General features: G+C 44.0%; 1 protein-coding gene across 5 annotated transcripts in view; it reads right to left on the bottom strand.

Annotated features, from left to right (window-relative positions):
* LOC146204761 (uncharacterized) overlaps positions 1–13,437 on the bottom strand; it is a 92,003-nt gene that overhangs the window by 48,072 nt on the left and 30,494 nt on the right. For all 5 annotated transcript variants that reach the window (XM_084589467.1, XM_084589466.1, XM_084589465.1 and 2 more), the window contains one exon: positions 12,464–12,557. In XM_084589467.1, coding sequence (XP_084445593.1) covers positions 12,464–12,557 — 94 coding nt within the window. The remainder of the gene's footprint in view (positions 1–12,463; positions 12,558–13,437) is intronic.

Raw genomic sequence — 13,437 nt, 5'->3', positions numbered from 1 at the left:
CACACTGCTCTCGGTGTAAAGACTTCGATGATCGTGATGTTTCAGCATAACGGTCCATCATTGAACTTTTTCATAAACTAAATAGACGCAACAACGTAAACAAATCATAAGGCACATCCCAGTTCTTCGGAACGGGATTTCGATGTCCTTCTTAAGCATCCCCTGCAGTATGTCCCAGAAAAACACAGCTTCACGGCACTGAATAAAGAAGCGGTCAACCGTTTCTAGCGTGTTACACAGGTGACAATTCACCAGCAATGGCACAAACATCTGCTTGGTGTGAAGCCATGCCTTAACAAGGAGCGTTGATGCGTACACTTTAAAAAAAAAGAGTGCTTCTGCACCAGACTGAATGCACATGCGCTTAACACACTTTAAAATGTTAATGTCAAGAAACTCCTGATAAGGTTGCCGATATGAAGGTATGCGGAATGAAGACTCGATAAGAACATCGGTCATCTGCCTTCTGGATAGGCTATGCATATAATTTATTGCAAAAGTACGCAGTGGGGAAATTGAACCAGTCCGCTACTTCCTTAAGGAATCTCCGGAGTCCCATCATGCGCCTGTCCAGTCGGTGCGAATAGATAAGGCAAGTGAGAACTAAGACGTCTAATAAGCCCTGATACTAAAAAGAAATGATTTTCCAATTAAAAAAAAAAACAAAACGCGAAACTAGCTGGTGCATGAGCAAGACCTAATATCCCAAACTCTATTGGAAGAAGCAGGTTATCACGATGCATAGATTCCCACTAAGAGCACCATGCGAAAGTTCCAAATATTCTGTGTATTGCCTGCACCTTAACATCTTCTTACTAGCAAAATGTAAAATTTGCAGGGCATAGGCAAGCTTTACAAACAAGAACGTTCTGCAGATTTGCGCCTGAGAAAACACAGAAAGTTCCGACCGATCCAGGCCCGAGTTTGTCACCTAATAGCTACGATTTTTGAATCCCAATATGCCCAACCGTCGCAAACCTGATGCAGAGGAACCCCTAGGTAGTGTAGGACACCTTAATCCCAACTTATGCCTCCAAAAAGACGCAGCCTCGTACCCCATTGACCCAACCAGAATCCTTTAAATCTGTCTAAATTAAGAGCTGCACCAGATACCACGCAAAACTGTTCAGTTAAATGCAAAGCCTCAAGTACATTCTTTTTGTCAGAACAAAAAAGGGCGATGTCATCCGCATAGGCCAAAACCTCAATTTCCCATATAGCCAGGGAGAAACCTTGAGTAGCAGCACTATTGATAATGCTGAGACAAAGGGGTTTAGGATATAGGGCAAACAGCAAAGGCAACAATGGGCACCCTTGACAAACAGACAATTTCAGCAAAATTGGCTTGGTTAGCTCTTCATTAACAATTAGCCTTGAATAGGACTCCTTATCACACAGCCTTGAGCAAAATATCAATCATACTTGCGTGCTGCAAGATTGCTAACAAGAAATCGTGATGGACTTTATCAAATGCTTTAGCAGGGTCAATCTGAATTAGAGCTACCAGGTCAGTTTCATCTGATACTGCCTTTAATACCGAACGTAATATCGATATTGGATTGTATACTGCGGCCTCTAATGCCACAGACCTGATGCATTCCTATTAAGTTTGTGATTACCAGCTGCAAATGGCAACGAAGAACCTCAGAGAAAATTTTGTAATCTACATTGCAGAGGGAAACTGGATGATACCCTTTATGGGGGTTACTCTTGGAATGATGCGCCAAAGGGGGCTAGACGCTGCAGTCGCCTACTAGCCCCAGCGTGCCAGCCCTAACAGACAGAGCTACGACTCCCAACCCGCAGTACGAGAAATCGCTACAGCGGCGGATTTGGGCCAAAGGGGACAAGCACCAAGTTATGTACTCGAACAGGCTTTATTATGCCCGAGGACACGGCAAGACACAAAACTCAAATGCTACCGCTGTAGTGGGCGAACGTCCCGGTCGCGTACGGGGCTGAAATAAAAACCATCGAAAGGGGAAGCACACGCAAGGAGGTGACAGGAGTGTTCTACATGCCTCAAGAGGGACGGATGCAGCTACATTCTTGAAAAACATGCACAATTTTTTCAACGAATTTACTGAACTGCCTGTGCATCAGCATCCTGGTTAAATTTGTATAATTTTGCATTCTGAGACACCCCAATCTTGCTAAAAACATCACAGACTGCTGCCTCTCAAATTATCTTAGAATCATCTTTTCTTGATTACCATTTTCCATAAAGGCTTTCAGAGGCTTTCTATGTATGTGCTTTTGTGAAGCAATGAAGCTATACCAGAGTCCCTACACCACCATCTGTGAGCTGTCCTATAAAGCCATTGTCGCAATGCATTTCATGTTTATATGTACTCGCAACAACAATATATACTACCAACAATTTCTTCAATTCAACTAGGAACCTGCAATAACCATTACTGCTTAATTTAACAGACTGCCACTCTGCAACCCATATCTTTGTATAGCCCGTGCCTGCTGAAATTAATTTGGAACGAACTGCAGCAGCAGGTGCAGCTAACAACAAAACAACACTGAAATTAAAAACTGTTTGTGTTTCCAGTAAGTTCAGGTGTTCCCTGAGGCACTGTGTTAGGCTCTCTGCTGTTTTTAATCTATGTGAATGATTTGGTTTATTTAACTGATCAAGAGTATGCACAGCAAAAGCTTGTTAATTTGCATCCCAATAACTGGCATTTTCGGAAAAGAACTGCACTACTTGGTCCGTTCAAGCCCCATAGAAATCTATGTATAAAAAAGGCCGCTTTATGAAATGAAACTTAGTTCTACCATGGAGAATTCGAACTACACGCTGCCATGCCTAGGTAGTTTTCCACCAGGTAGACGGCCAAAGAAATGCTTCTGCTATAGTTTCGTCACCTCCGAAACACTCAATTATCATTAATTTGAAAATATGTATAAACCTTGGTTTCAGCGTATTAGTAGCCAACGTCCATGTAAAGCTGTGTCATTTGATGGATGCTAAGGGCCTCACATCAATGAGGCGCACCCAGGTATGATTGGTGTGGCAAGCAATAGTCAAAATAGCCTTCCTGAAAATGAACTGTAAGCTACAAAGATGACCACACACCTGTGACGCACATGATGAAAAGCAGATGGCCTCATCTGCTAGAAATAGATCAATGTAGCTTTATTTTCGCTTTTGAGCTTCGCGCTGTTTGTGCAAGCTCACGGCGACGGCGGCTATCAGACGTTTATTTGCAGCACTGTGCGCTTTCCAAGCTTATATCCATATGGTTCTTCCACTGCTCCACAAATGTGCATTTGTCAAGTACCACTCAGCACATTTCGCAGTGAAGCCTCCTCTATTGGTCGCGATCTCCACCACTGGAGCGGGCAGCACTAGTGTTGACCTAGGGGAGAAGTGGGATCATGTGGGATCACGTGACTCCGCTTACTGCTGCTGAAGCAGGCGCTGGATTGAATTTGTGCATTTTACAACTTTAAAGTCACGGTTTTCTTTTCAGTTATGCTTTTTGACGTGTGCCAGCAACACATACTTTCCTCTTGTGCTGTCGCTGTTGTTGCTTTAGCTTATCTGAGCTAGTGACATGGTCTGTTACTGCTCTGTATATGCGACAGAACCCGGCGCACGCTCTCATTCCTATCCAAAAAACTAGCTGAAGCAAGCTTGGCTAAACCAGTTGTCAATGTGCAAAGAAGTGAGTGGTCATTCTTGTGTGGGCAAAATGTGTTTCATCAAGCAAGATTTCATCTATATGGAGTTGGGGAGTTCCGTGAGTACCAGTCAAGGACTGGCAGTAATTAAGGTTTATGTTCTTGTGCTTATCACTTGTAAAGCTAACGGAGTCTGATTGCTGGCGGGACAGAAATATACTGCCTTCTTTGCTGAGCAGTACCTACTCAGTGCAAGGAATGTTCATCTGAAAGTGAGGAGGTGTCAAATTTATTTTCACTGAAGGCATTGGTGCCCGAAACTGAACGTTTCTGCTGCCACGTGCAGCGATACACGTTGTGACTCATCATAGACAACTTCAGTAGTAATTTCAAATCACTGAGAAAACAAATAACCACGCACAAATAACCACCATCTGCTCACGTAAGGGTCAACAAAACTATGCGGAAAAACAAATGACCACCCAAAGCTTGAGTGGCAATGATCGCAGTCAAGTGTGCAAGAAGGGTCACACCCCTACACAACTGCTTTAAAGATTTCTTTGTGTCATCCTCACTGTAAAACTTTACTATTCAAAGATCAGCTAAATGGCGCCACTTCTGCTGGCACTGTGCGAAGTGGCCCGCATATGTCCCACTGAAGAGCTCCGTTCCTCTAGCAAGGCAGCGATGTAGCGCGTAATTTGCTCAAAATGATTACTGTGATTTATTACCGCTTATTTTTGACTGGATCCGTCACATGTTCACTTTAACAACAGCGAAAACAACGCTGCTGGTGTGCAGCGTTGTAGTAGTAGTTCAAACTCTCCACCTACACCTCAACAGCTCACAGACTATGTGAAATGATTATTGTCGAATAGATTTGAGATAATACCTCAAATAGCCTTCATCAGGCCTAGACTGTATACAGTTGAATCCGGATATATCGAACTGGAAGGGGATCACGAAATTGTTCGATATATCCATAATTCAATACACAGAAATCGGCTTGAGATGCCGCTTGCGATCGTGAAAAATAGTACCGTATTTGTCACATAATCAGCCCAATCACAATGAACCCACCCTCCACTTTTGCCTCCGAGAATAAAAAAAAAAAATAAGTTAGTCGGTGGCGCATCATCCCGCTTTGGCCGTCGCATCCACAGCTCATTTGCGCCAAAATGCTGCGCAGTGACACGGCGCATTAATTTTTTGACTATACTTTTCATTTTAGCTCCTGCGGTGGCGGGGAGCAAACTTGGCACTGTGCCCCGTGATGGGTTGATTGCACAAGCCTGGTTCGATTTATCACGCTGCGCATGAGGTGGGTGGAGTCCACTGCCACAAAATCATTTCAAAGCGTAACAGCTACAAATGCCATTTGAAGCAAACAATCCTAAAAGCCGGTGTCATGATCGTAGCTGACTGTGTTGATTAATAGATGTGAGGATGGACTCTTGCAAAAAAAGAAAAGAAACCTGCCGCTTCTTAACGTCCGCAGCCGTCATAGCTTACGCTACGCCATACGTTCAGAACCCCGACAAGGATGGCCGACTAGCAAAATAAAAAAAAAAAACATAGCTCACGCTACGCCACACGTTCAGAATGATGAAAAGAATGGGCGACTCTGAAAAAAAAAAAAAAAAAAAAAGGAAAAAGGAAAAAAAAATCTGCCACTTCTTAACGTAGACTCACAAAAAAAAAAAAAAAAAATCTGCCGTTTCTTAACCTCCGCAGCCACCATAGCTTATGCTACGCCGCACGTTGACGACAAAGATGAACGACTCTCGCAAAAAATTTAAAAAATGAAAGAAACAACAAATCTCCCGATTCTTAACGTCCACAGCCGCCATAGCTTATACTAGGCTGCACGTTCAGCATGACAGCATAAAACGCACATCGCACGTCACCCGCCACACACAGAGGGCTCACAACACACACTGGAGAAAGCGTCCGACATTCTGTCTGGCATGGGCCACGGGCTGAGCTGGCTTGTCGGTGAATGCGTAGTGTGTGCTGCTGCAAACGAAGACCAGGAAAGAGAGATGAAGGTGAGAGAGAAAGCTCGGCAGAAGAATGGGCACACCCTCGCGTTTCGCTCTATCGTGGTGTTTCCGCTCTCCCGAACACCACGGCTGCATTGGCTGCGTCTGCTTCATTCCGGCCGTTGCCAAACCGGTTTCCTCTTGTTCCTTCCATCCCGTTTGCAAATGTCACGTGCTGGCATGCGACAAATGATCACTGCAGCTGCGTGCGCTTTTGTGGAAAGGGCGCGGCGCTGCTCTCAACCAGCCCTCACCGAACTGTTCTCTCTCGTTCCTTCCACGCGTAGCATGAAAACGCCACGCGGCAAACAGCCAAGGGTGATGCAATTGTCTTTGGGGCGCATCTTCCAGTGCGTGGTGCGGAGCTCGATATTTTGAACGACTAGTGAAATTGGAGTTCGATATACGACGCAGCTTTTCTATACTTTTACATGGGATTTTCAAGGAAATATTCCGTGAGTTCGATGTAACCGAAATTCGAATTATCCGGGTTCGACTGTATATGCGAAATAAATAAATTCAGCATTAACGCGCTACCAAACTGCCTAGAAAAGCATCACATAGCAGCAGTTCAACGCGCATTATCCCCCTTAGTGTGTCACGCGGCACTAACAAGAGGTGGTGCCACGGTATGTCCCCGCACCCAATACGAGACGCAGGCTGCTTGTAAGGGAGTGCTACCGCTACCACGTGACCACCGCGATAGATGCCAGGAAGGCCCTTCTATTTTTGAGCAGATCTGCTTTGATACTCCCAACACAGCGCATGCAATTAAGCACGGATAAAAATGAAATAGTAGTCACAGTTGCGAAGTTCTCACCTGAAAAGCAGGCGAACGATGCCCGGTCTTTCATGAAACAAATTTACCATACACAAGTGGTTCTTGCCAGTTTTTTCGAACCATTAGAAAATTCAAACTTTTTTCACGATCCCACAGAGTTCAATTTAACGAGCCTTTACTGTTAATTAATGATTGTATTATCTTTAAAGAGACATAATCAGAAAATGATTATATAATTGTGCACAAAACGTCAAAGCATTTGCTACTGGTGTGCACGCTGGAGGATGGCATTAAATAAGGCGAAAACAGTGCTCATGCGAATCACACAAATTACATAAAATGCCTGGTGCCTTCAAACTATAGACTAGCAAACAGCCGTATTGCATAAGTACAGGTATCTATCTAGACATTAAGCTCACTGAAAAACTTATTCAGTCTACATATATTCTTGACACCACAACATCGTCTTTAAGAAAGCTGTGGGTCATCAAAGGAAAAATAAAATATGAGCTTTACAGAATGAAGCTTGCGGCGCGTAATGTTTGCATAACGTGGCAGCATTATGCCACAGTGACTTAGACATAATTTAATTAGAGCACATTCAAAGAGTTATGCAGTGTATAGGAAGTATAAAATGAAAGCTCCCCAAACTGCTTTAATGGTAAAAAAGTTATTTAATCTTTGCAAATGCGCCGAAAGATCTGAGGCTTAGCACTGCTGCATAAGTACATGGTGGTATACTCTAAATACAAACACTGCTCAGCATGGCTGTGCTCCGTGGAGCGTCAGCGCATCTGGCGTGGCAGCACAATGAAACAAAGTGGTGCAGGTGCACAAGGGGCCTGCAGGCGGTGCTTCGTGCTGTCTGCTACAGCGCAGAAGAGCATCGTGGTTTCTTTATTGAAAAGAGCATCCATTTATGCGCTGGAAGTGGCCAAACGCGCCGAGATGGCATTATCGCACTTTGCTCACTGCAGCGTGTTGTTCAATCCTGTGGAAGTTTATCAACTGGCAGACCATGCTAGCTTGGGCATGGCAATCTGCTATACACAGGTGAGGCTGATAAGCTCACCTGTGTTCTGAGCTAAGCGGCTGGTCTGTCCTAAGGAGTGATTCTTGGATGATTTGTAAAATTTCGATCCAATCACATTCTTTATGTTTGTCGTCTGACAAACAAATTTTAAAAGAACCGATGCCAATTTTTTCTTCCTTGCTTCTTCATTATGCTGTCTCAGTGATAAAAGGTCCGTTCGATTCAGCTGCACTTTCTGCACCAGTTCCGTAAAGTTCTGCGGCAGTGCACAAGCGTGCAGCACCAGTTCCAGCAGTTCAGGCGGTTCAGGTGCAGCATCGGCATCGGCAGCTTCCTAAACGAATGGTAAAGTGCAGGCTGGGTCGTCTGCTATGATTGGTGTTGCCAACAAGCTGCGGTCGGCTGTGTGCAACTCGCGTCAACCGACGCCAACGTCCCAGTTAACTTGATGAATTTTCAAATACTGACAATGAAGTTTTGCCATTAACCGGCCACAATGTTTTTGGCTTGTGCATTGTTATAAACGGCAAACAAACCCCATTAGTTATTCTACTTGTCAACAAGAACATGATCGAACTCACCAAGGTAACGGCTGCGCGTACTCGCAAGAAATAAACACACGAATACGGTGAGATGCATGCTGGTCACCCATGACCAATGTGCGTTTCGATCGCAAGCTGTCACAATTAATGTACATATATATATGCACTTGCACAACTCATACTTATTGCGATCTGCTATTTGCAAGTCTTCATATGCTAGGGATGATTACCGCCGTTGATCTGAGCTACATGTATACAGAGTCCATAGGATTCATTCATTCGTGAATGAGGTGCACAAAGCCGACAGCATTCATGTGGTAGGGTAGCTGTGAGTATTGCCACATACATCAACTGGTGCCAACATACTGAATAAGAGGACAAATTGTCAAGTAGCACATCACAATGAAGTGTGACACGAACCACCCTCGAGCTCGATGCATGTGCACCATGAATCAGCTGGCACGAAGCGCATACGCCCTTACTGATCACGATTGAAGTCAGTATGCGACGCATGCACGTACTTACTTGTTACAGGCATGGTTTGAAATATGCGCCGTTTCTTTGGCAAACACTGGCACTGCCGTTCTCGTTGACGAGTTATATAACGTGCAAGCCATCGTTGCACAAGCTGCCGTCTGCTTTCAAGGCGGCTGCAGCTGCACCATTTCAACACTGACCTCTGGGGTGGTGCACAGTTTTGCTGAACTTTTTGTGAACTCGACCTACACGACGTCTGCACTTTTTGAAACGAATGGCGTCGTGCAGAGGGCGCCATGTTGCATCGCTGAAACGAATGGCGAAGTGCAGCACCACATCAACCAGTTCACGTAGTGCAGGTGAATCGAATGGATCTAAAACTGCTGCAACAGTGCAAGCACGGTGCACTTAGGCACTGTAGTAGATGACATGGAGCACCGCCTCCAGGCACCTGTGCGCCTGCGCCACTTTGCTTTAATGCGCAGCCACAGTGAGTGTGTTCGTACTTACGAGTGCACCACCGTGTACATTTCTGGGTAACTTGCTCCAACTATACACAGTAAAACCTTGTTACAAGAAAAACTCAAGGAACTCGAAAAAATTGTCTGTTGTAACCAAGGTCTCTTGTAATAAAAAATTATTATCAACTCGTGTGCAGCAGTTTAGATCCCTTTATCTAAATTTTGTTTTGTATCAGTGTCCTTTTTTGTTGCAGTATGTCAGGAACCAAGAAGGGGTGCCCCCTCTTTAATTGGAAGTCAAAATGTGCTCATTGTTTTAGCCACTGGCATCACATTCCTGAGTGGCTGAAACAACGGGAACATCTCAACTCCCCAGACAAGAGGATGCAAAAGTTGTGCTTGGTAACAGAGTGCCTCTTGTAACCATGTCTCTTGTATGCAATGTTATTAACCTGGCAGACATAGCAAAACCAACCAAACCATTTTTAACTGTTTCTTACAACTGAGTGTCTCTTATAACCATGTCTCTTGTAGTGAGACTTTACTGCACCAATTTGTGACAAACTGACTAGCACTAAAAGAATCCAACACACCAAGCAAAATTCATTAAAGGGGTCATGCCACGGTCATCCAATATATTACAGTTCTTTAGTTTGGCAGACACTACAGGACCTTATTATTCTATTTCCGAAATTTGACCGCCCTAGATGCATCCCCTATTTCGAAATAAGAGGCTGAAGTTGACACTGTGAAGCTCCTTCCACCGACAGCGATTGGCATGCTGAAATGTTTGGCGACGTCGCAGAGCGACACCAGCCATCGCATCGTCTGCTGCTGTGTCGGCGTCGATAAGCTGCCGATCCATTGTACTGTGTTCACGTTTGCCTTGCTAAAAGACTGGCATGACTTCCAATAAGTGCACTCAGCCCGTTTCTGAGAACAGAACACAGGCTGTAGAGAAGCGCAATTTAGTTCTTGCCCAGACAGTCACCTTTGGCGCGACCGCTGCTACCGCCGCTGTCGTCCGATGGCAGCACTGCCCCCATCGCCGTAAACACCGCCACGCCAGCCGGGCCTTCCAAGCAAACCGTCCGCACTAGCGATACGATGAATTCCTTGCGCCAATGTCAAAAAAGCATGCTAAATTTGTTTTTCTCGAAATAATGGCCCTCGAAAAGGAATTTCAAAAATAAATGTTTCTTGTGAAATGCTAACCCATACGGTGGGAGTCTGCTCACAGCTGGTGTGATGCCAGTGTTCTTATACGCTAGTTCCGCTGTTAAGGCGTTGCCAAAAATAATTATTTCCTTTACTATGATACAGTGAGCTTCAGGGCAGAAAAGTTTCATAATCGAGTGGCCCATTTACTAAAACACCTCACTGATCTATTACAAAGTGGCTTTCGCTGTGGCTTCGATGCGAAGTAATTTAGGCCTAGCAACGATTAGGGAGAAGCAGACAGCTAGAGCACCGCCATCCTTCGTGCTCGTGGGCAGAGCCTTTGTGTAAGCTTGCGGCATCCGGTGCTGTAAGCCTCATGAGCTTATCATCTACTTTCATGAAGCAGCTAGAGCCAACAGAAAAAAAAAAGGTCTGAAAACGAGCAGCGTAAATGATGCTGCTAAGACGGGACGGCTAGGGTATTGGGTGCCTCGATGTAGTGCGCCGCGCCCTATACACTACGCTGCTGCGTTGTCGGGCGGCACTCGAATATAGTACAAAAGCGCCGTCGAACAGCACTACATACATTGTGCATTTTACGTGTAGCTTTTGAGACGTGTTTAAGTGTACAATGTATACGCTGTTCTAGCGGGTCAGCTCATGCGCCTTTCGTACTCGGCTGCTGATGTGCACCTGAATCCTGCCCACAGATGCTGCTATTCCCTAGGTTAAAAGAGCTAACTGATATCGTTGAAAAGCTCAGTTTGCAGTAACCTCAGAGAGCGGCTGTTTGACCAGCATTATCACAGCTTCGTGTAACTGCGGTTGCCGCTGTTCGTGCACAGAATATGCAGCAGACGAAGCGGCGTCGGCCTATGTCGTCACCGGCTGCGCCGGTTGCCAGATCACTAAGCTGTTGACGAAGAAATGAAAATAAGTTTTAAAAATATCTGCAGGTCCGGTGCAGCTAAAACTGAGGTTTAGTTACTTGCCACATCAGGAACAAGATGCAATAAACAGTTTATATTCCAGAATTGGTGTCATGACCCCTTTAACTCCAATATTTGCTAAGACTAACAACTACAAGCAGGTTTTTTTCCCCAAGAAATGTAGAAGACTCGAATTTCCTATTGGCTAACATTGTTGATTTAGATAGTTTTGCATATAAGCTGAAACATAATTCACGAGATTACAGCACTTCCTACATATTTAATGTTTCTGCTGTCATTCCCAGTATGCATAAATAAAGAAATAATAATAAAAGAATTGATTCCTGCTGCAAAGGAGAAAACTAGAGCCCAGTTGCAAAGCCTCCAAACTGTTAACGTTCTCCTGAATTTCTCCTCTCTCTATGATGTGTCTAAACCTCTTTTAGTTGCTGCTGAAAGTCATATCAAAGAAAGTGTCCAACTTAACAACATGCTTCAGGCACTCTTAAAGGGACAGAACACTGGCCAAAATATGTCATGAGATTATGGTGGAAATGAAAAGATCTTGCCTCATATAGTACAGATTGAGCACTAGAATATCAAAGAAAAGAGGCTTTACAATTTTAATTTGCCATTGAAAATCGCATAAAAACAACCGAGGCGCTATCTAGCAGAGAAACCCTAGTACTTTCAGTGTAGCCCCCCACGTGACTACATGTCAGCAAAATATCTCTGATTTTCGTAACTGCACAATGTTCGTTTTTCTTCTAGGAGTGCTTGAAATAATTTATTATATTTTTCGCTCTCTCCAGTGCGTCCTTAATAAAAACCACCTCTGCTTTCGCACTGCGAGAGGTATGCTTTCAGATTTTGCCACTAGATGGCGCCGCAGTGTTTGCAATTTCATGAATGAAGCAATGACAGTGCGCACTAAAACTTTTGTCGATGAGGGCGTGAGTTATTGTGCCATAACAGCATTGAGTGTGAAACTGAAAAGAACGTTACTCTACACAAAAAATGTCTGATTACTGTCTGGCGAATGAAAGTTATATTTTTTTTCAGTACGTTTTTTTTGTCGACCACCAGTCGTCATCGCGGTCGCTGCTCATGGTTTCCAGCATCAGACTACATAAAAACGGGCGCACGCTTTGACTGAAAAATTCCCGGTAAATATTTTATACAGCGTTTTTAACCTTAACAAAATCGTTATGGAATCCAACATTTTAGACATCAAACTTTCCTCTGCGGCGCAAAAAAATCGAAACCTAAATTCCAGTCTTCTGTCCCTTTAATGAAGCACTGAGCACTGTGATATGCAGCTCGTTTTTTACGGACAATGACATCGAAAAAAATTGGGCTTGGATTGAACTGGAAGAGGTAAAAATGCACAAGAGCTTGTACCATTTTTAGTTTTGGGCACCAACACCTCGTGAAGTTTCTTGCTAAGTGCATTTCGCTCTTCAATGTACTCAGCTGTCAAATCCTCTTCAGATGCCTGCACACAAGCAAGATTACCATGAACTTTTTGTAAATAATAAAAAGCACAGCAAAGATGAAAAAAAACAACAACAATAAAATTAGTTTCAACGCTTGTTGCAACTTATTCATTTCAAAATGAAGTGCACTACAGTGCTATCTACTTATAATAATACCAGATATAATGATATATCGCTTATAACGATCAAATTCTTCTGATTTATCAATTTTCCAATTGGCCCAATGTAAAAATAAACCAGACACAATGATCGATTATCAGCGGTACATCATATACAACAATAGCTTTATTGCCGCCCAGTAGATACACAAAAATTTATCTGAATGTTTAATAAAAAATAAACTAAACTACTAAGGAGCGAATGACATGAAAACTCTACATATGCAGCGAAAACGGACTGTAGTGGAGAAATCTGCGAGCGCGATTGCGTGCGGCTAGGAAATGACGACTATCATCATCACAGTCGCTGCTTGTTGCGCCGGTTGTGCGCCTGTGGCAGATGCGCTGACCACATTTACAGAGTGAATCGATAGCTCTCGATATGAAACAGCAGATTCATCGAGATTTCTGGCAGGGTTTCAAGATTGGAAGCCTCGTGAAAAAATACGGGCATTCGCACTGTACGGATTTAACGATCATCAAGGCTGGGGATGTCCTGCAGCTCATCCAGACGCTAATCGGTTTCACGCACGGCCCTGCTGCCAGCGTACGCGCTTACTGGAAGCTATGCTAACAGCGATTGTCAAGCTTCAGCTGCTACTCAAGCGACCGTGAATTCCAATTTTTTTAAGTATGCGCATGTTATTTTATGGCTATTGATGAATCCTGTAATAAAGTGTATAGTGCTCTTTACGGTGATTAGCATTGTTCTACCCGATTT

The sequence above is a fragment of the Amblyomma maculatum genome, chromosome 1 (assembly GCF_055883805.1).
Source record: "Amblyomma maculatum isolate TAMU_Amacu chromosome 1, ASM5588380v1, whole genome shotgun sequence".
NCBI lineage: Eukaryota > Metazoa > Arthropoda > Arachnida > Ixodida > Ixodidae > Amblyomma > Amblyomma maculatum.
This window is presented reverse-complemented; position numbering and strand designations above follow the sequence as displayed.